Genomic DNA, 23511 nt, shown 5'->3' on the forward strand with positions numbered 1-23511 from the left:
GGGTTAAGGTCTCTAGCAGTGGCCTGTGATGGTAGAAAAACAGTTTCTTCGGAGGTAGGATGGTGAGTATTAGTGGGGTAGTCCAGGATGTAGTCACAGTAAACAGTCTTTGGCTTAGGTGGGTGGTGAACAGTTTCTGGATTAGGTGAAAGGAAAAAGTCCATTTTGCTCGCCGACTGATCCTGCTGCTCCAAACAGGAAGAGCGACGGCGGCGTGAGCCTTGCTTCTCCCTAGCGGAAACAGCTGAGCCGCCAAGCGAGAAAGCCTCCCCTGAGCCGAGGTGGGAGGCAGCGTCGCTGCGGCCTGGCGAAGTAAAATGGTAAATGGCCTGCATTTGTATAGCGCTTTTCTAGTCCATAGGACCCCAAAGCGCTTTACACTACATTCAGTCATCCACCCATTCACACACACGGCGAATGCTCCAATGCAGGTGAGGCAGCAGGTGGAGGACCGCGGCGTCTCCGAGGCCCGCCCAGAGCCAGGCGGGTCCCCTCAAAGACGCGCTCTCTTTCGGCGAAGAGCCGCTGTTTCCTCCTGAGCTCCTCCGCCCAGTGGGAGAGCGCTGCCTCCTGCCGCTCGAACAGGTCCGAGTCCACTGAGTCCCAAGCGTGTCTTCGTAACGCGGGTCGCGTCATTCTGTCAGGGGTTGCTGAGTGGATGTGGAGAAAAGGACTCAAACGCACGACTCACGGTGAAGATGCAGGGTGTTTATTGTGAGGGACGAATGACGAAAACAGGAGATGGCTGGCTGACTGAATAACTAACTGAATGAACGGCTGACTGATCTGAACATGGGGCATAGACAGCAGTGACAACATTAATGACGCGATGTCTGTGAAGGTTCTCACCCTGATTGGGACCCACACCCAGTTTCACACCTTGGCTCAGGCGATTAGAGGATCATCAGGGGGTCCTTTTGTCCCTCTGTGGGGGGTTACTCCCACTAGGTTTATATCTGGGACTCTCCACCATTTGACCTTAGAACTGAAGAAGCTTCTCGGATGAGAGGTGAAACGTCTTCAAGCAACTTAAAGAAGTCCAGACGCTTTTCTTTGCAAGCTCCTTTACCATCAAGTAACTATTGAGCTGTTTGGTGTTTTGATGACCACAGACAGTGCCTTTAGACAAGAAATGGGCTTATGTAACATTTCATCAGTCTGTTACATTGAGAACCTTCGTCACACAGTTCATCTTTCTTACGGCTTCAATCAGACATTCGCACAACATTAATGAAATGAGGTATCGTTCCTGAGTGAAATTATTTAATATATAGAGAGAATCTGGGAGACAGACAAGTGCTCTACTCTGAAATTAGGCCTAAAACCTTCCTTTTTTTCACTCACCTCTTTTTTTTACTCTCTTTGTTTATAAAGCACTTTGCATTCAATCATTAGTTATTATTATTAAACTCTGCTTCTCTTTCACTGCCTTTTTTCCTATCTCCCTCCCCTTATGCCTATCATGACAGATGGCTGCCCCCCTCTGAGCCTGTTTTTGACTTTTTCCTTCCCACTGTCGCCAGCTGTAGGGTCTTGATGTCCATTGATGTGACTGTTGTTACAATTTGGTGCTATATAAATTAAACTGAACTGAATAGAATATGCAAGATCTGGCTGTGCATCATTACATGTAATGCATAGTATGAGCTATCTTAGCATGACACTATTTTGATTTATTTTAATAATTAGAGGAAACCTCATATAAGAAGTTATTGGAATGCTTCCATACACACTTTAGAAAACCATATTAATCCCATCAGGCAATTATTGAATTGCATCTTATTAAGTGTGACTCTGACTAGCTAGTCTGAAATGAAATAAGCAATTTGCTATAACAAACTCTAAAGAAAGGCTTATTAAAACAGCAGGATACAATAATCTTCAGAACTTGGATTATAGTCATTACCGGCGAGTGTAGTTAATCTGGCCTGTCAAATACTCTGTCCCCATCATGGTAACCATCTAATTTTATTAAGAAAAAAAAACATCAGGAAAATGTTTTACATGTTACAGCTGGGAAACTGTAGAGAAAGGTAAATGAAGCAAAATCCAAATACGTGAAATGAGTGTTAGGTTTTTGGAGAGGTCTGTGGACAGTGTTCCGCAGGCAACTAAAGCACCCAAATTGTGAATTTTGTGTTTTAGGCCCATGTCATTTTTTTGGTCCAGCATTGGTGCTTGAAAGAAAAACAATGTAACATTTCAGACATGATTTGAAAAGCAGAAAACAACCTATTTGCCATATAACCTAATTTTTTCATTACAAAGCTGCTCTGATAATTCTTAGAAAATGGTTAGGGCATGGTGTCTCATTTTACTCGTGTTTGGAAAATTCTCCAAAACACTAATTTTTATTGCATACATAAACTAATTTTTCATAGAAATGGGTGCTTATTAATAGAAATGATTCATAGAAATGTCTGCATGTCTGAAAGGCGCTCGCTTTATTGTATCATCTTTAAGTCTTCCATAGGTATTCATCCAGTTTGGGATTGGTGAAGTGGAATGTGTTAGCATAAGTACGCTATCAATGACTTTTTTTAAACTAATCAATAATCTCTTTTGCCTGGTTGTGAAAGCATTTGCATTTGTTGTGTTCTCTTTAATTAACTTGTCACCAATCATGGATTGCATTACTTTTTTTCATTTTTTTGTAATCCAAATAAAAGCAAGTCATCTGTGATGTAGGGCTCGTCTTTTTCAGCAATTACAAACTTACAGCAAACAGAAAATTTCTCAAATTCAGTTTACCTGCCTCAATTCCTGATTGATTTGTGGCAAAATAAGTAAAACAATCAGCACAACAAGACTTTCAGCTAAATTTAATCCATACAGCTGGTCATAATTCGTACTTACTGATGTCACACAAGGCTGTCATCTGCCTATGAATTTAAATCAATTCTGTCATAGACATTCAAAGAATGGCCTGTAAATGGCCTGTATTTGTATAGCGTTTTACTTATTCCCTAAGGACCCCAAAGTGCTTTACACTTCAATCAGTCATTCACTCATTCACACACACATTCACACACTGGCGATAGCAAGCTACATTGTAGTCACAGCTGCCCTGGGGCGCACTGACAGAGGCGAGGCTGCCAGACACTGGCGCCACTGGGCCCTCTGACCACCACCAGTAGGCAACGGGTGAAGTGACTTGCCCAAGGACACAACAGCCGAGAAGAACAGTTTAGTGCTAAATGTGACATTTACCACTATAATTCCATATTAAAATGGGAAATTCAGTTGTTAAAGCAAAGAAATATTGTCTGCTCTCTCTATGGGCTACTATAATCATGCCAAGTGCAGAACGTTAAAGTCAGTGAAGGAAATTAGTGTCTTTTTATAGAGTGAAAAAAACTATTATTTTATAGCAGGTGAATCTTACTTTTTTCTCAAGTTCCAAGTGTACTCTAAGCTCTCTGTGTGTGAATGGAACAAATGTTTTCTCTGGCAATTGTATTGAAATGCCGACTAGTACATACATGCATATCACAAACCATCTTTGACCAAGAGTTTTTTTGACTGGTGTTGTGTTATTGCATGTTCTATTTAGTTCCTTTAATATTCATTCTTGGTTGCTTTAGCTTTTAGTTCTTACTTTCAGTTTCTTTCATTTGTATAATACTGTACAATATAAAGTGCCTTGAGGCGACTGTTGTTGTGATTTGGCGCTATATAAATAAAATTGAATTGAATTGTATGTTGTGTGTTATTTTTAGTGCTGTCAATGTTAATGCATTAACGCATCAAAATTGGCAAATCCCCGTTAAAGAGTTAACGCAGATTAGTGCGTGTGAGGGGTTACTCGGCATTAACGCATTAATGCATCTTAAGCGTGTTAACGCTGTCATCGTGACTAACGCGATTAACAATTAACTCATCTGGAGCGCAGACTGACTCAAAATCCCTGGAATGTCTCTGTCAACACATTTTTGGGCAGTTTGTCCGACGTTTGTCCATTCTGTGCTCCAGACAGGTTGAGTGCGTTTTTTAATCACGTTAATCGTGATGAGGCTGTATCAACGCATTAACACTGACAGCACTAGTTATTTTTCCAAGTCCCCTCTTCCCTTCTTCTATGTTAAATTGTATTGTGTATTTTTCTCTTTATTTAGTTCTTTACTGTGGGGGTTTTTGTGCCAGTCTTTTGTCTCTTGTTCTTCATCCTTAGTTTTACTGCCTTGTCTTGTTATCCCTGATTAGTCTCACTTGAATTTATCTGCTTCTTGTCAAGTGGTCTCTGTGACAATAAACATCTAAGTTGTGTAAAACGCAGTGCAGTCCAGCTCATAAGTACAAATTACTCGTGAGTTATAGTATAAACACCTTTAGAGGCACTGAACCTGTACAACTGCATTGCAAAAGGGTCTCTAGTTACATGCTTATTCCATGGGTCGGATAATATGCATTTCCAAATTTACCATCATTTGAATTCAACTACATACCTAAGTTTATCAAAAGATACTGCCACAGTTGTCACACTGTCATGTGGAATTAATATACCTTCTTGTTAGTTCTGGATATGATAAGTGTTGCTAGGATCAGCACATTTTGCCACAATACACACAGACAAAAAAATGTCATGCACAGATTCACAGCTGGTAATAAGTCTTGTATTTTAACCCAAACCACTACTTTTGAAAAAGTGTAATCATGAATATAATTCAGGTTGTTTGAGATGGAAAACTTACAGAGGAGTACTTGTTCAGTCTATTTCTAAATATACTGTCATAAACTTTAATATTTAACATTCTGACTGAGGCCTGTAGTGACTGAAATGTAATTACACACTTGTGAAAGAGAACTTCAGCACATAAACTGTTTCATATGACAAGTAAGAAAAACACAGACGCTCTTAAGCACCAGGCCTTCCTCAGTGTTGAGGAAAGCCTTACACTGAAGTGTTGCCTCCTATTACACCTGCCAGTCTGTTTACATGCAAACTGTTATGCATTAGTAAGGCCATTTTCCTCACATACACTCTACATTTGTTTACATTCAAGCAACGAGACTGATGGGACTTATAGTTTGTTGTTGTTGTTCAGCCGCTGGCTGAACAAGTTTATTGTTTCAGGAGTTAGAGTCACACATATAAAAGAATCAGGTGTTGACTTGCACAGAGGGAGATAAAATTCACAGGAACAGCTGTTTTCATGTAGCAAAACAAGTTGTGTATTGGGCTAAAAAGTTCTTGTTAATCTTTTGCTTATACCCTGTGTTTTTGTAAATGTTAGTTAACGCAAAATTGAAGTTATATGTCTACATAAATGAAAAATGCAAATGCAAAGGAGTCTCCTTTTAACTTTTGTTTCATGTCTGTTAATAAATGGATTAAGGATATATATCTGGAGCAAGTAAATAATCTACCATCATCAAAAGCTAGTCACTTAGAGTATATTTGCCTGTTTGCTGATTGGTGCAAAATATGGTATGGCTCCCCAGAGCCCTGATTACAACAGTCAGCTGATGAGCCAAAATGCTGCCGTGAGAGAAAGAGAGTATATTTATCCCATACTGGCTTCTCTTCACTGGCTTCCTTCCAGAATTGAATCTGAAATCCTTCTCCTCACACACAAGGTCTTAAATAATCAGGGCCTACCTTATCTTTAAGAACTCATAGTACCATATGACCCCAATAGAGCACTTTACTCTCAGACTGATGACTTAGTTGTAGTTGCTTGAGCATTTAAAAGGAGAATGAGAGGCAGAGCTTCAGCTTTCAGTCCATTCTTCTATGGAGTGTGCTCCCAGTTTAAATTTGGGACAAAGACACCCTCTTTACCTTCTCGATTAGATTCCTGTTTGATAAACCATAGTTAGGGCTAGATAGGGCTGGATAAGGTGACCCTGAATTCTTCCTTAGTTATGCCATAATAGGCCTAGGCTGCTAGGGAGTTCCCATAACGCACTGGGTGTTTCTTCTCTCATGTCTTTTCACTCTATGTGTATATACACTACTTTGCATTTAAAAATTAGTTATTAGTTATTATTAATCTGGCTCTCTTCCACAATGTGTCCTGTCTCCCTCTCCTCACCCCCAACCAATTGCAGCAGATGGCTGCCCCTCCCTGACCTCCCTGGTCACATCAAATATTGGTTTGACCTTATTTTTACTACTTAACAATAACTTGTATGAAATTAATAGGTGAATTAAAAAGTGATTAAACTGCTTAAAATGAAAAACACCAGATGAACTTTGAACTTAATATTCCCTGTGTTTTTGTTTAACAATATATTAACTCATTCACTGCCATTGACGTCTATAGATGTCAATTGAAAAACTTACGTTGACTGCCATTGACGTCTATAGACGTCAATTACGTTTTTCAATGGGAGGGGCTAGAATACAACCTCGGGCAGCTTGTCAGTGAATATCAGACTTGCATTCATGGTATGTAATGACAAAATCGACCTGCAAGTGGCAGTAGTGCGATTTGCATCCCGGAAAGTGTTATAATGCATCCCGGAAAGTGTTATAATGCATCCCGGAAAGTGTTATAATGATTACCACACAAAAGTGAATTATTCATTGTGAATAAATGTTTCACTATGTACATTTTATTTTTTCATATATTTGTAAATAAATTGTTTTGATAAAACATAACCTTTCTCAGTGTTATTTCTGTTTTATAGAAGTGAAAAACTATTTTATATGTTAGAGGTGTCACAAAGCAAGAAATATTAGTGTCAAAGGCACTTTTCTGCTTGAAATGTATTTTTCACAGAAAGCTCGTTTTCTCCCTTTTTTTTGGTCAAAACAGGCATTTTTGGTGGAACCCACCTCTCTTCTACAGCTGATTACTAAAGAATGGAAAATGGTAGAAACAAGCTTTTTTTTTTTTGGATGAAAAAAGAGAGTCTGTTCTTCATTTTGGTAGGTTCAGCGTTTATATGATCATAACACACAGTTTTCTGTGGCTCTTCAAAAATGAGTAAAAATGCTCAAAAACCCTGGCAGTGGGGAGTTACCTGATTTGAAAATGGCTGGCAGTGAATGAGTTAACTGAAACATTTTCTCTTACTTATGGAAACAATTACCTTGGAAAATGGATTTTAACCTAATGCATGGTTCAAGCCGTAAAATGTTCTGTCCTCTCTGCTTTGATATGCACTTGTGCTGACATTTTTAAAATGCAATTCCTATTTTATGCACATGAGGGCTTACCTGTGGGAAGGTACGCCTAGTCAAATGTGAGTTTTATATCCTAGGTGTCATTTCCTGTATCACTTCTTGCATGTGCAAACTAGTGATGTGCATCTGTGTGTGGAAGATATAAGCCTGGGAAGAGAAAAGAAGGATTTCTCCCCCTCACTGCTCCACCTGGTTTAGCTATGGGTTTTGTGAATTACATCTCTACTCTCGGTCTACCTCTTGGCTGTGCAAAGGATTCCTTACTCCATACCAATTAGGCTCCTAATCCAGCTGACACTGGCATTCACTGGACTGAGGACCAGATAAAATCAAGAGCTCACTTTGGGTTTGAGGTGGTGGGGCAGTCAGGAATTGGGTTGGAAACAATCAGAGGAAATAAAATGAAAAAATGTCTGGGATGATGAAGTCAGCAATAATAACACTTTCACACTTTCACTGTTTGGTCTGAAAAAAGTAGATGGACAGTAATGGTCTCTCTCTCTCTCTCTCTCTCTCTCTCTCTCTCTCTCTCTCTTCTCAGGGTTATTTTTGCATTGATGACTCAACAGACGAAATCAGCTGCATAATAGAGGACTGATTTATTTCCCCCACCTGCTTTCTATTCAATCAATACACAGAAAATTTGATTTTTAGAAATAATGTTCTAGATAATGAGACCAAGACAAAAAAAGAAAAGTAAACCCTTAAAGGAATACTCTGACATTTTGGCGAAATAAGCAAGATTTACAGGGAATTAGATGAGAAGATCAATGTTATTCTCTTTGTTCTAAGATTGGCCAGTGATTGCAGAGGGACCACTACAATCAACACTGGTTACATGGATAAGGGAGACAAACAGGCATGTATGGTATTAAAAACCGAATACCAAGAGAGAACTCAGTTCACTGACTCATACACCATTCAATTCTATTTCTATGTTTTGGGACCAAAAAAACTGGCCCGAAAGTCCTCCTTTTGGATCCCCAGTGTCATGATTGCAATTTGAAGAAAATTGTATTTCATGTTTTATAGCATTTTGTTAAAATTTGTGCATGAGAAGCCAGCATTCTAATTTCTAGTGGGCCAAAAATGGAAGGAACTATAGTATTATTTATTATAATTTCATCAGTGCAGGCTTCAGGTGCCCCAGTGTTTTCTTTTGGACATAACTTACTCACCAAAACTGTGTATTCTTATCCTGAGTGTAATTCCTTCCTCAAAACATTGTGTCATAGTTTTCTCGCTGTGGCTCGTGCAGTATTGGTATCTTATGTTGCCACCACCTATGGATGAGTGGGAGAGAGACACAAAAAATCACACATCCTGGTGCACGTACATGGTATAAATAAAAAGCTGGCTCACACGGAAAAAACTGTTTTATAGTGAAACGGGAAGTCAGAAATTCAACCCCCGGCTTTACCTGTGGTCGCAAAAAACAAGGTTTAAAATATCTGTGGCCCAGCCAGCCAGAACACTGCAAGAGAATGCCCTGCCAATACCTTCAGCTTTCTCCACCTGTCATGTACCCATTGCCTCGCAGGCTGTAGTAGTCCCTTGAGAGTATCCTTGTCATTTCTTCCCTCTTCTCAGGTCTGCACTAAGCCAGGTTGAACTTCAGCACTGAATCTTTAGTCTTGTTTGCAAGCACATAATTTTTTATGTATACCTTTGAACAACAGACAAAAGTGTAAATATTGGCACTACAGAAGAAGAAATTAAGCATGAGTTTGATTATCATGAGAGAAGTGAAAATTTGCTTTTTGGATTTAATTAACAAGCACGACAGCAGATGCAGAAAATTAGTTTTTAAAATAAAACTCTTTTTCAAAGTGGATATGTTTCAGCCAGGGATCAGGCAGACAATCAGGTCCTGTAATTGCCATTATCTGTTCTCACTCATCATCACTAGAATGGTGAGTGTGCATTGTCTGGATAAAGGTTTTTGCAGTACAAGAGTCAACACTAAAAAGTGTTATTTTAGCAATAATATCCTGCTTCTCTTTATGTTTTGCATTGATCACTTCCCCTACTACATTAAAACCAATGATAAGATCATCTGCCACATTCAGATAATTTGAAACAAATACAGGCTCTAGAAAACCATCATTAGAGTCCTTTGACCCAGTAAGTTATCCAACCCACAAATGATATCTCAGTCCGAACTGAAGCAAGTCCATTAAGTGGTACTGGGCCTAAGAGTTCATCTATAGCTCTCATAGTGCTTTTGGGCAGGTGCTCCACTCACCATTTATCACCAGTTACTGTACTGTTGGTTGAGCCACTATGTTCTATGGTGCTGTCGTGAGAACATTATCAAAAGTGCACTTCACCATTTTAAATTTTCCTATCAGTCAGATAAGTCCTTACCGTGTTTTCATCACAGTCAACCACAGTATTACATCATCAACACCATCATCATAGTTTATTTTATATAGCACTTTAAAAACACACAAGGGTGACCAAAGTGCTGAACAATAGAAACATAATAGATACCATAAGAATAACGGGGATGAGTCTGCCTACAGGAGGGAGGTTGAACGTCTGGTGTCTTGGTGCAGCCACAACAACCTGGTGCTGAATGCCCAGAAGACAGTGGAGATTATTGTGGACTTCAGGAAGCACACAGCCCCACTCCCCCCCATCATCCTGACTGACACCCCCATCACCTCTGTGGACTCATTCCGCTTCCTGGGTACCACCATCACCCAGGACCTGAAGTGGGAGCCCACCATCACCTCCGTCATCAAGAAAGCCCAGCAGAGGATGTACTTCCTGAGGCAGCTGAAGAAATTCAACCTGCCAACACGGACAATGATGCAATTCTACACTGCAATCATCGAGTCCATCCTCACCTCCTCCATCACCGTGTGGTACGCTGGAGCCACTATCAGGGACAAACAGAGACTGCAGCGTGTTGTGCGCTCTGCTGAGAAGGTGATTGGCTGCAGACTCCCATCCCTGCAGGACCTGTACACCTCCAGGACTCTGCGGCGTGCAGCCCGGATCTCAGCTGACCCTTCTCACCCTGGACACAGTCTGTTTGACCTGCTCCCCTCAGGCAGGAGGCTCCGGTCCATTCGCACCAGAACCTCTCGCCACAAGAACAGTTTCTTCCCCTCTGCTGTGGGACACATGAACAATAACCACATGACTGTCCCCGCCACTAACACATGACTGTGTCACTGCATCATTTCATGTCTGGCACTGATCACCACCTGCACTCATGTATATATCTTTCTACGTAGCACTCATAATTCTTACTCTCATGTATATATGTCTGGCACTGATCACCACCTGCACTCATGTATATATCTTTCTACGTAGCACTCATAATTCTTATTCTCATGTACATATCTCATGTATATCTCATGCACATATCTTTCTTTCTACATAGCACTTTAATTCTTATTGTCTGCACTGAAGCACCGCAGCAAATTCCTAATGTTGTAAACCTCAACATCTGGCAATAAACCCATTCTGATTCTGATTCTGATTCTGATAAGATAAGATAACCTTTATTAGTCCCACACATGGGAAATTTGTTTTGTCACAGCAGGAGTGGACAGTGCAAAAGTTATGAGGCAAAAATTAGAATACAATAAGAATAAATACAGTACACAACTGTACAGAATAGAATAAAATAAAATACTATATACAGTAGAATAAAATAAATATACAATAAGATAAAAATAGAATACAAATACAAATACTATATACAACTGAGTAAAAATACAACGATGACAGAAAGGATTATTGCACTTAGTATTATTGCATATGTATGGATGTGTGTGCTTGATCAGTTAAAGTCTTTATTATGGAGTCTGACAGCAGTGGGGAGGAAAGACCTGCGAAATCTCTCCGTCCCACACCGTGGGTGCCGCAGTCTCCCACTGAAGGAGCTGCTCAGTGCTGTCACAGTCTGCTGCATGGGGTGGGAGATGTTGTCCATCAGGGATGACAGCTTAGCCGCCGTTCTCCTGTCACTCACCACCTCCACTGGGTCCAGAGGGCATCCTAGAACAGAGCTGGCCCTTCGGATCACCCTGTTCAGTCTCTTCCTGTCCCCAGTAGAGATGCTGCCGCCCCAGCAGACCACGCCATAAAAGATAGCAGAAGCCACAACAGAGTCATAGAAGGTCTTCAGGAGTGGGCCCTCCACTCCAAACGACCTGAGTCTCCGCAGCAGGTACAGCCTGCTCTGCCCTTTCCTGTAGAGGGCGTCTGAGTTATGAGTCCAGTCCAGTCTATTGTTCAGATGAACACCAAGGTACCTGTAGCTGTCTACAGCCTCAATGTCCATACCTTGGATGTTCAGTGGTTGCAGTGGAGAATGCTTGTGCCTGCGGAAGTCTACCACCAGTTCCTTGGTTTTACTGGCGTTGATCTGGAGGTAGTTCAGCTGGCACCAGTCCACAAAGTCTTGGGTCAGACCTCTGTACTCCTTGTCGTCCCCATCAGTGATGAGGCCGACTATTGCAGAGTCATCAGAGAACTTCTGCAGGAAGCACTGGGTGGAATTGTGGGAGAAGTCTGCAGTGTAGATGGTGTGTAGTGTAGTGTAGAATAATAAATCCGATAAAATAATAAACATTGCGAAAACAATAAAATATAGGTAAATACAAGTCAGTTAACCACTGAGTCAAAAGCCAGTGAATGAAAATGCGTTTTCAATCTGGATTTAAAAACCAGCACTGATGTCGATTGCCTAATGTGAAGAGGAAGATTACTCCAAAGCTTAGGAGCCACGATAGAGAACGCTCTGTCTCCTCTCAGTTTCAGCCATGATTTGGGGACTGAGAGCAACGGCTGCTCAACTGACCGGAGCGAACGAGTGGGGACATAGGGCTTCAGCAAATCAAACAAATATGCAGGTGCCAGACCATTTAAAGATTTAAAAACCAATAAAGAACTTTAAAATGAATCCTAAATTCAATTGGAAGCCAGTGCAGAGAGGCCAATCCAAGCGTGAGGTTATAAAAGCATGGATAACAGTCTCCAAGTCACGCCTTGAAAGAAAAGATTTAACCTTCGACAGACACCTGAGTTGATAGAATGACGATTTCACCACCCCATTCACGTGGCCATCAAAGGTAAGAGCAGAGTCGATCTTTAACCCAAGATTGGTAATCGAGCTCTTCAGGTGAGGGGTCAGGGCAGCAAGGTCAACATCAGGGATATCAGAGGAACGATTCGGGCCAAACAGAATTGCTTCCGTTTTACATTAATTAAAATTTAAAAAGTTTTGAGCCATCCATGACTTAACATCACTAAGACAATCAAGCAGGAGTCCAATTGGGGAGCTATCAGAATGACTGAAAGGAAAAGCTGGCAATCATCAGCATATAGATGAAATGAAACTTTGTGTTTACGAAAGATCGCACCCAGTGGCCCAAGAATAGATCCCTGTGGTACACCCCATGGCAGAGGGGCCACAGAGGACGATGACGAGCCCAACTTAACACAGAAGCTGCTGTTTGAGAGATACAGTATGATTTCATCCACAGGAGTGCCAAGCCAGAAATGCCCACACTGTCATGATCCTGGGTCATTTTGACCTAGCGTTTGTGTTGTCCCTGCCAGAGGCCCGCGCGCCTGCTGATTCTGTTTTGTCCCTGCCAGAGGCCCGCCCGCCTACTGGTTCTGCTCTGTGTTTTCCAGAGGCCCACGTGCCTGCTGGTTCGGCTTTGTGTTTGCCAGAGGCCTCCGTGCCTGCTGGTTCAGCCCTGTGTGTGAAAACCGGGATGAGCGACATCATTCGGAGAACCACACGGGTTAGCAGTTAACACAAGCTTCTCTAGTTCAGGTAGAACAATTGGTTGGAAAGCAATAAGCAAATTTAAACAGGGAACATGCACAGCCAGGCCAACAGAAGATAAAGTGGAGGGTCTCAAACTGGCAACCTTATCCACAAAGAAATTAAGAAACTTATTACACATAACCTCAGAAGATTGCAAAAGAACATGATCCTCTGCATTCAGTACAGAATTAATGGTATTATACAAAACACGAGGGTTATGTGAATTAACAGCAATAAGTTGTGAAAAATAGGAGTTTTTGGCGGTCTTTACTGCCCTCTGATAAGCTTTCCAGCTTATCTTAAGAGCTTCCAGAGAAACGTACAGCCTGTCCTTTTTCCATCGTCTTTCACATCTCCTACATATGGAAGCCCGTTTCCGCCACTAAAAAAAAAAAAAAAGGATACTTAACTCGAAATTTCGAGTTATCTTTCTCGAAATTTCGACTTATTTTCTCGAAATTTCAACTTAGCAACTCGAAATTTCGACTTAGCAACTCGAAATTTCGACTTAATAACTTGAAATTATGAGAAAAATAACTCGAAATTTTGAGTTATTTTCTCATAATTTCGAGTTAGCTCTGCCAATCAGTAATCTATGTGAATGACGTCATTTCCGTGTTACCCGGAAGCTGAAGCCCTCAGCTACAAATGCTACAGAAATGCTAATTATAGATACGGATCATGAATTCACAAATTGCTGAGTATTTTAAGCGTGGCTTCACAAATGAGGAGATTCTTGCGTTATTAGCTGAATCACATGGCATTACTATCAGCCTCCGTACACTTGAAAGGATTTTACACAACAACCGACTTTGGCGCAGAAAGAACAAAACAGAGGTGGGAGAGGTGGCAGCTTTTATACAAGCACAATTGGCAACCTCAGGACAGTGTCATGGGTATCGTTGGATGCACCAGAAGTGTTGGATGAATGGCATTGTTACTGACAGAGAAACCATTCGTCTTCTGCTCCGTTTATTCGATGGAGAAGGTGTGGATTTGAGGTCACGTAGACGACTGCGGAGGCGAGTGTATCATAGCAGAGGCCCCAACTATGTGTGGCATATCGACGGCTACGATAAACTGAAGCCATTTGGGATTGCAATCAGTGGATGCATTGACGGATTTTCAAGGAGTATAATATGGCTAGACGCTTACAAGACAAATAATGACCCGAGAGTAATTGCTGGCTACTTCATGGATGCCGTGATTCAACAAGGTGGTTGCCCTGATCGAGTGAGATTAGATCTAGGAACAGAAAACGTCCATGTGGCTCACATGCAACGATTTTTGCACTTTACAGACAATGAACCAGAAAGAGAGCACGTCATATTTGGAGCAAGTACAGGAAATCAACGCATTGAAAGATGGTGGCTAATCTTACGAAGCCAGTGTATCCAGTACTGGATTGAACTATTTGACAAACTAAGAGAGGATGGCCACTTCTCAGACTCTTTCTTGGACAAATCATTGGTCCAGTTCTGTTTTCTTCACATTATACAGGTGAGTTTACATAGGTGATTGTGTAAACGACATGTATTGTAACTGTTTAATTTGTAACAACTCACACGGCCTTTGTATATTATAGAAACATCAGATATATTAAAGTACACGTGAAACGTAGTGCTTTTTTTTTTTTTTTTTTAAACTGTTTTGTTAAAAAAAAAATTCCACATATATATCAAGGAACACAATTATACATTATAACACATTGATTATTTATGTGTTTAGGCCTCTCTCTGTACTCGGTTAGCATTTTTGGTGGGTCAAAACTAAGTAAATAAGTATCTGTCTGTTCATGATGTGTGTGTGTGTGTGTGTGTGTGTATAGGTATGTGTGTGTATATATACGGATATATATCATTAATGTAGCTCAAAGCTAAATTAATGGTGTGTAAGCTAAGAAAATCAATGTAGAAGTTAGTTGTGCTTTTGTACATTAACATTTTCATATTGTATGCCTGAAAATGTTTCTTTTGTTCATTTTGTTTTCATCTAGGAAGAATTAAATGAAGTTGCTTTGGCCTGGAATGACCACAGAATGCGCCCAGTCCACAACTCCCGAAGTCCTCATGGCCGACCATCTTTTATGTATGCCCTCCCAGACATTTATGGCGCGAGGGACTGTCTCAAACATGTCAATATGGACAAAGTTGAAGCCTGCCTTGAAGAATGCGTGTTCAAAGACTTTCCATGTGAAGAGGATGTCTTTCATCTCTGTGTAGAACTCATGTCAGAACATAACCTGGACTTCTCAGATGATGTGTTTCATACAGTGGATCTGTATGTAAAGCTAAGGCAGTTGATGCTTACTGAGTTGGAGCTTTTGCCTTAAATGTTAGACATCGTTATGCATTTTTAATTCTGTATTTTCATATTTAAATTGTAAACTTTTATGAGTTATTAATTTTTGGATGGTTGTCGTTTTTGGGGCACACATACATGGGTTTTGAGGGCCTGAAAATGTATTTCACGAACAGGGCCAATTGAAAAAGGCTATAAAAATTGTATTTAATTTTTGGAGGGTTGTTTTTTTTTTGGATGGTTTATTTCAATTAACAAACCAATTTTTTGTTTTAAAAGCCTTATTATTAAAACATATGTAAACATAATGTCTGTTAGACCTGCTATTTGGAGGATATGCAGCGCATGTCACCTTGGAATTATGATTTCAACTTTTTGTAAATATGCTTTTTCATCTTTCTTTTTATTTGAGTAATTATTGATGTTTTGAAATATCTGGTTATGTAGCAGTAAAAAAAATTTTCACTGTCATTTTTTTCACTGCTGAGACTTTTTATATATACTGACTGTTTTCCTGATTATGGGCAGTATAATTATATATTTTTTAGCATATGGATAACCTAACTGAGTGAGATTTATGGACCTTTTTTTTTTTCGGATTGCGCCTCAGAATAATAAAAACCCAGAAATTACCAAAATTAAAGATGTAATTTGTCTCATTGAACACTTTATTATAAAACACAGATCTTTTGCCATCATCTTGTCTTAAAACAAAATAACTGTACTGTATTTACAGTAACACAAAAAACCTTAAAGTATTCTTATAAAAAGCTAATTGCAAGCACAAGACTTGGAAAAAGTACGATAATACACTCAACAAAAATATGCAATATGTTTTGCAAAAGTTCAATTATTATTAAAAATACAAAAAGAATGGGACAATAAAAAGAGATTGAGGATAATATGGCAAGATCTGATAACAATATCCTACAATTAAAGAATAAGAACGTGTGGTCTAAAACCACTATGAAGCAAATACATTAGGCTCAAACATGAAAACAGAAATATAGGAAAATATCTTTTAAATAACTACCCCATCGGCTATGTAGTTTTGAAAAAGGGGGCTATGATACACAGGGGTTTTTTTCCATTACAAAAATCAGGAAAAGCCAACCAAAAATCAACCTTCAGCTAAGCAATTGCTGATTTCACAGAAATCCAAAATAAAAGCATATAGGTGTGCCTTATGGCCATTCAATTTAGCAAAAGTCACCATAACCCAGATGGCTAAACAGAACTGTACAAACATAACTGTAATAAAATACAATGATAAAGTAAAACCTGACTTGTAAACTGTAAAATGTGTGCACGATGATAAAACATGTAGGAGATATTGCATATATCTCCTACATGTACTATACACTACATATTGCAGGGGTCTCAATCTCTAATTTTCTGGTGAACCACTACAATACATGTCATCTTTTGACATTACATTAATAAAATTTGACAAATTAAAATTAACCTAATGCATTTTTTAAAGTTGATTTTGGATTCAAATAATAGAAAAAATGAATAAAAGGTGGAAAAACTGCTTTCATTGTTCACATGCACACATGCTGACTGAGGAAATGGGAATGCTTATAAATGGTCTCCAGACTGCCACTCTGAGACCTCTGCAGAAATGCATTTCACAAGTGTTTAGAAAAATATTGCCTCAGTTGTAATAGGAAAACACAGAAACACAAAGAAGTACCTCAAATTGCATTACAGTGGTATTTCACCAAATACTTTTTCTTGGAACTCAGTTTTTAAACACCTGAAACCTTTGCTGTGACATTCACATGGGAACACTTTAGTCTTAGTTCACAACTCAAATATAATCTGTTGTAAAACAACAATGGCTTTTAAGCCATTGTCCGTGAATCAAACCTTTAGATAATGTCCATAACCCACACATTTGATTCCAACACACTGTTCATCTCCGATCTGAAGTCAGGATAGCTGTCATAATTTATCGACAGCTCCAGTACACACCCACATGTGTGTGCCACAGGTCGTCTCTGGAAACCTTTCAGTTCGTTAAACCCAATGATGATGTTCTTTCCCAGATGTAAATCTGAACCTGTGCAAAACCTGAGGAACAAACACAAATGTTCCTTCTCAGCATTCTTCACATATGTAGTTAGATATTTCTGAATCAGCTTCTGGTGAGCCGTCATTGTTTCAGGGAAAGTGAGACACTTGAGAACTTTTCTCACAGTTGGTTGGAGGGTTTCATAAACTGAAGATAGATCACAAAGGCTTTCCCATGCAGTGCTGAGTGTTTTTGCCCACTGTTCAATAACATAGGCAGGCTCTTGGACAAGTGTTTTGTGTGCAAGCTCCAATAGGACTTCAGTGGCATTGCCTCTAACACTGTACGCTCAGAGTCAGGCATGAACTTAAGGAAATTCTCCACAATATCACTCTTTACATATCCAAAGGCAGCTTGTTCCAGAATGGCAGGTGCAATTTTCACAGGCAGATATTTCTCTCTAACCCATCCAAATGCAATGATTCTGCCCACACTCTCCCACTCCGGTTGCCCAAGATCATGCCTTAAGAAGGGCACTTTGTAAACGTTTCCAGTGGTGCACTGGTCATAGAATTCTTTCCAGAATTCTGAAAGACAGTCTCTCACAACTCCCCCATCGTCATGGGCCATTTCAGGTGTTCCATCAGGCAGTAAGACCTGGATTTTGATGTCGACATCTTCAAGGTCCTTATCACTAAAATGTGAAATGAGCTCTGACATTACCTGCCCTCTGTGGACCACCACTACTCTCCTCACTCTCTCACTGGATGGACCAGGTTGTGGAGAAAAAATCAGGGTGTCATCCAAATTTATTGGCTCACTGTCAGAAAAGGGGCCAACAAAAATAATGTCACTGCTGTGAGAAGTGTTAGCGCTTAGAGACTGCGTGGAAGATTGTGGAAGGTTATCGTTTGGAGTGTCTTCAATGTATGTCACATCATGGCTGATTGTTTCAAATGGAGCAGATGTTTGGACTGTAGTGACAGTAAAAGAAGAGGTTTGGTTTTGAGGACTCGCTTCAATTTCTGAAGATGGATGCAAACCTGGGTTGGAGCTCTGAAGGCTGTCATTTTGTTTTTTCTTTGTGGTGAGGTAGAACCTGAGGATATTAAGTTTTGTGACATGATAAAGTTCTCCTACTGTCAATGCATCATCGACTATCATCTCTTGATAATCCTTCAGATCACAGTCAAAATCTGTTAAGGGCCCCTGAATGTTTCCTCCATCTGGAAAGAACAGGCCTGTTGCAACCTGTAATATGTCCCTTTTCTTGGCATCCTTGCAGATGTCTATTTTTCTTGTTCCTCCTCCTCGTCTAGCTCTAACCTGCTTGAAAACCTCAGTGTCTTCATCATAATGCATCCATCCTATTTCTATTTTTCTATTTCTCTTCAGAGCATTTCTTTTATGGGTTGTTTGGGAATGTTCTTCTTGCCGTGTGCTACTGCCATCCTCTTCAGATAATTTTCTTTTGGACAGTTTGGATTTCAGCCGTTCAAAAAGCGCTGACTTGCGGCTGCTGCCCCTCCGTCTGCAAAATCCAAATACTGCTAGACGATCACCGTATGATGGCAAATAAGTCTTCAGCTCCTCATCTGTCATTAGACTTATGACACTGGCATCAATCTAAAGATGGAAAAATAATTTAATTTATTGAAACAACCAGCCTTGAAAATACAATTCTATTTTTAACTTAAGAACAATGAGGAAAAGTTGCATTTCAACCAGTATCTTGTTGGAATTAAGTACCTTCTCATTCTCCAAGGTCTGTATAATTTCCTCAGAGACTTCTCTTTGTTTCAAGAATTCAGTCAAGTCTCCCATGCTGTAAGGAAGGATGTAAATTAAAATTACAAAATTAAAATAAAGCCACCATATTATCGTCAAAGTATCTGTGCCTACCTACATTATGAGCTCTGACTATGGTGGAGAAGTGGGAACTGCATTTTTAAGTGTCCATTTGCACTGTAACTACAATCAGCATCACAATACAGTCAATCCCACATTTTCTCAGTTGTCTGGTTACAGTTTTATTGGTTTTGTTCCTTATTTATATAGTTGTCAGTCATATTCCCTGTTTTGGGTGATTTGTGATTTTGTTTTATACAGTGCTGTATACTTATTACGCATGCTTTCAGCAAAACGTCTGTTTCATCAGACGTAACAGGTGTCATTAGCGTGTAACAGAAACCTTATAGGTACCTTTGGTTAACCCTGACGTTGCATTCTATTCAACTTTGTATGTAACAATCGCTGTCACACTGTTTTTATATACCTTTTATCCAGTTATCATTTGTAGGAAGGCATTCAAAACTGAAGAACCTGGCGCCATTTGTTGTTAATACAGCAGCTCACGACACGATCCAGTTTTGAGTGCGCACCCCTTTGCGCCATATCCTTCCGGGTAACAAGGAAATGACATCAGCCACGTAGATTTCTTATTGGCAGCGCTAACTCGAAATTTCGAGTTATTTTCTCAAAATTTCGAGTTAATAACTCGAAATTTCGAGTTAATAAGTCCGAATTTTGAGAAAATAACTCGAAATTTCGAGAAAGATAACTCGAAATTTCGAGTTATGGATCTTTTTTTTTTTTTTTTAGTGGCGGAAACGGGCTTCCATACCTACATTCTCTTTTAATGGCTCAAGTAAAATCGGCTAGCCAAGGACTGGCCTTGGGTTTACACTGCCTTAGAGGTGCAACAACATCAAGGGCAGATTTACAAACAGAGTCCAGATGAGATAGTAATCCATCTACGGAGGACAACTCAGAGGGACTGGACACAAGTTGTTCAAATAGTGTTGAAAAATGCTCAGCAGTATCTGAGCCGAAGGCACGATAGCATCGCGTAGGTGCAGCCCGTTTAACAACAGGACTAAGAGGAACAACGTCAAATAAAATGGGCATATGGTCAGAGAATACAGCATCCTCCACATGTAAGTTACAGACAGATAACCCATATGATAACACCAAATCCAATGTGTGACCACGTTCTTGAGTGGCACATTTAACAGATTGAACAAGAATAAAAGAGTTCACCAGGTCCATGAATTCTTTAGCCAGGGGCTTCCCTGGGCAACAGACATGTATATTAAAATCACCGAGTAGCATCATCGTCAGCAAACTATTTGTTACTAGTAAGGGCGCTGTAGAAAAGGAAATTGCATCTTTGCAAAGCTTATCAGCCTGACACATGCATAATTGCTCTAAAATCTCAGGGAAGACAGCAGAATTGACTTTGAACACAGTTGACAACCACAGACAACCAAATGCTATTAACACCAGACATAGCACCTCAAATCACTATAGACTGTGGAAACGTCACACTAGACTTTTAACGCCTTGGATCTAAATGTCGAAGCTTTTCAGTCAGGTCAGGCAAAAAAGAAAAGAAAAGGAAGGAAACAAAAATAAAAAGTGATGAATATTCCAGAGGCAGGAAGCAAAAATGCATCAAACAAGAGACATGCATTAGAAGCAAGAAAAAGAAGTGGAAAAAGGAAATGAAGATCTCTGCTCAAGCAAAGCCAAAACAGGCAGTTTGAAACATGACTATGGCCCATATGTGCAGTGGCACTGATCAATTTTCAGCAAGAGAAAAGACACCAATTAGATTCTCATGTTTCCATCCAAGCCTGAAAATGTATCAGCAGATCTCATAAATGAAATAAAGTCCTAGAATGGGATTCAGAGGATTATCCATACTGATTTCACAGTAAAAAGTGTTGCCATGCACACAGCATTTTCAAATACATATACAAGACAATACTGATTATGTCAGTAATTAAATATTTAATTTAACGAACATATGAGAAAGACTGCCTGTAATTAATTTTAAATAACATGCTCCCCCTTCCTCGGGTGGCAAATTCTCAGCTGCCCTCCAGTTTTTTTGTAAAATTTAATCTTGTTCAAAATATGACGTTGATGAAATTGCTTCCCCATCTTACATCATTATAGCTCGTGTAGCTAGAATAATATACAAGCATATCAGATGCTCTCTCTTGCCTGAAGATGAACATTAGTCCCAGTTGGAGGAGTTGGAGCGTCTCCTTTCTGAGATGCTCCCCCCTGGCCTCCTGCTATTGTCAAGCTGGGTTTGCAGTGCCACTGGTGGGCTGAACACAGCTAAACACAGTGCTGGGAGGCCACAGCAACAACCCACTCCATAACAACTGGCAGAAGAACACAATGCAGGAGACAGCTATTATTGTAGTGAAGGCCAAGAAACCACAAACCACATTCTAGTGTGTGAGCCATATCACTAAAAATGCTCAAATGGAAAGCTAGGATATATACTAATCTTAAAATAGAACAAATTTTTGAGATCATATACATTATGCATGAAAAGTAAAACTGTAAAGACTCCAAAAACAAGTGTTTTAGTAACATGGCAGGCATGCCTCAAGAGCTTTGATAATAAACCTGCAACTAAAATCCTTGCCTGGACAAGCATATTCATTTTCTTTCAATTACCCAAACTTTATAAACAAAATAAATGTAAAATGACAATACCTTTGGTGTTAATTTGAAACAGAAAAAGCTCACATTACCTTGAATTAACATTTAACCCGAGTCATAACCTTTTCCTAACTTTAACAAAAGTGTCTCAACATGGTTCTGCAGTCAGTGTCCTGCACGTTGTACTGTATGTCCACCCGCTATCCCAACCACTGCTACTCAGTGCTATAGATAAATGTAAGATTTCCCGCTGTTGCCTCTGTAAAATACTTTTAAAAGCACGTAGTACAGTATAGTAAGTACAAGTTCTGCAAAATTAGTACTGGAAATAAGTATAAGTATTGGAAATGCACAGTGCTTACAAAAAGCAACTATTAAAACTGACATATGTGAACAAGGAGAAAAAACATATCAAATCCATTCTAACCTGAATGAACCAACAACAGTTCAATCATCTCAAATTCTTTGGAGTTTTATTCGCACCACACCTACTTTTTTGGCCAGACACTCCAAGTCTGAATGATTGGGCCAGACATCTGACAGTGATGAAGAAGAGAAATCATTAGTTTTTATGAACCAGTCTCTTTCTGGCAAAGCATAAAGCACATTGCTTGGCTTATGTTTTGAGATTTTCTTCACTTTCAAGGGAGAGACAACATTCACAGATGCAGTGACCATGTCGGGCTGCATGAAAGCGCTTTCAGAAAACTCACCTTAGACTTCAACTAAAATTTTATACAATCGCAACAAATGCTGTCGGGCTTTTGTTGTTAATTAATGAACTTTATGTTAACAATAGCTATGAGGATCGGTGCTTACAGCCATGAAATAATTGTAAGCCACAAATAGTTATTGTTTATTGTTATTGCAAAATAGGGTATATTTCTGGTACTTTGTCATCACTTAGTGTTCATAATTCATGCTCTGACATTTAAAGTTTGTCATAACCAGGCTTCACAGGATGGGAGGGAAAATCTACTGCTGTACTGATGCTGTAGGCACAGATGTCCATTCATCTGGCCTTTCGTTTGTCCTACTGAAACTCCCTGTCATTGGATCACAGCCCGAGTCATTTGTTACTGTAGTGTTTGCTGTGTGAAACCATGAAGCGTGACAGCCCATCTGGACTGAGCACAAATCAAAGAGCCCATAATACAGTAGACAGATGTTGTCCTCTGTTTGCCCATGCGCCTTTCTATGCTGATGTAGACAAATATTTGATTCCATTCACATATTCAGACTATGACAGGGACATATTTTGTTCTCAGACAAGGTTAAAATTGTTAATGTAATTGGCAAATTTTACACACTAGACTCAGAGCCAATAATGTTGATTATATTTCTATCTCAGTTATAATAGAGTCAAATTAAATTTAGGTATAATCCAAAATCTATAGTGGAAAAATAACACAAAACAAGTGGCACTGGAAGTCCCATTCTATTCATTAAATACAGCTAAGCAGTCAAAGCACAATTTTGTATTCGTGTTTTGATAACTACTTTTAGAAGTCGTCCTTCTCAAATTATTCAATCTGCAGAAACAAATCAGGAAGCTTTATTTAACTGTTTTTTATTTCATTTCAAGAGTTTGTGAATGAATTTAAAGACCAGGGCAAACCTGCCTCAATTCTGATACACACACATTCTGACTGATTCCTGTGCATTCCTGCAGTATATTAAAACAGCTGTTGTTTACTATGCAAATTAAAAATACCGTGCAATCTTTGTGTTAAAAAGAAATAAATTGTCTGCATTTCAGACAAACAAAGGAATAGTGGAGATTACATGTTCAAAAGATCTGTC

At 39.6% G+C, this 23511-nt stretch overlaps 1 protein-coding gene and 1 pseudogene across 1 annotated transcript; one reads left to right on the forward strand and one right to left on the reverse strand.

Annotated features, from left to right (window-relative positions):
• Positions 1-13485: 13485 nt before the first annotated feature.
• LOC147339419 (uncharacterized) lies at positions 13486-16395 on the forward strand. Its single transcript, XM_086294402.1, has 2 exons — positions 13486-14429; positions 14926-16395. Exons 1-2 carry the CDS (start codon positions 13611-13613, stop codon positions 15259-15261), a joined length of 1155 nt encoding a protein of 384 aa, XP_086150528.1. The 5' UTR covers positions 13486-13610; the 3' UTR covers positions 15262-16395.
• Positions 15453-19245, reverse strand: LOC147339420 (uncharacterized; annotated as a pseudogene).
• Positions 19246-23511: the final 4266 nt, after the last annotated feature.

The sequence above is a fragment of the Aulonocara sp. 'chitande type north' Nkhata Bay genome, linkage group LG1 (assembly GCF_057382095.1).
Source record: "Aulonocara sp. 'chitande type north' Nkhata Bay isolate Kocher_YH1m ecotype deep benthic linkage group LG1, A_spYH_male_GT1.1, whole genome shotgun sequence".
In the NCBI taxonomy this organism is placed as follows: domain Eukaryota; kingdom Metazoa; phylum Chordata; class Actinopteri; order Cichliformes; family Cichlidae; genus Aulonocara; species Aulonocara sp. 'chitande type north' Nkhata Bay.

What these genes read in the sequence shown, in the direction of transcription:
- LOC147339419 (XM_086294402.1), top strand. Translation starts at nt 13,611, where the DNA reads ATGAATTCACAAATTGCTGAGTATTTTAAGCGTGGCTTCACAAATGAG. An exon ending in GTTTTCTTCACATTATACAG is followed by an intron (nt 14,430 to 14,925) that starts GTGAGTTTACAT and finishes GTTTTCATCTAG; the next exon opens with GAAGAATTAAATGAAGTTGC.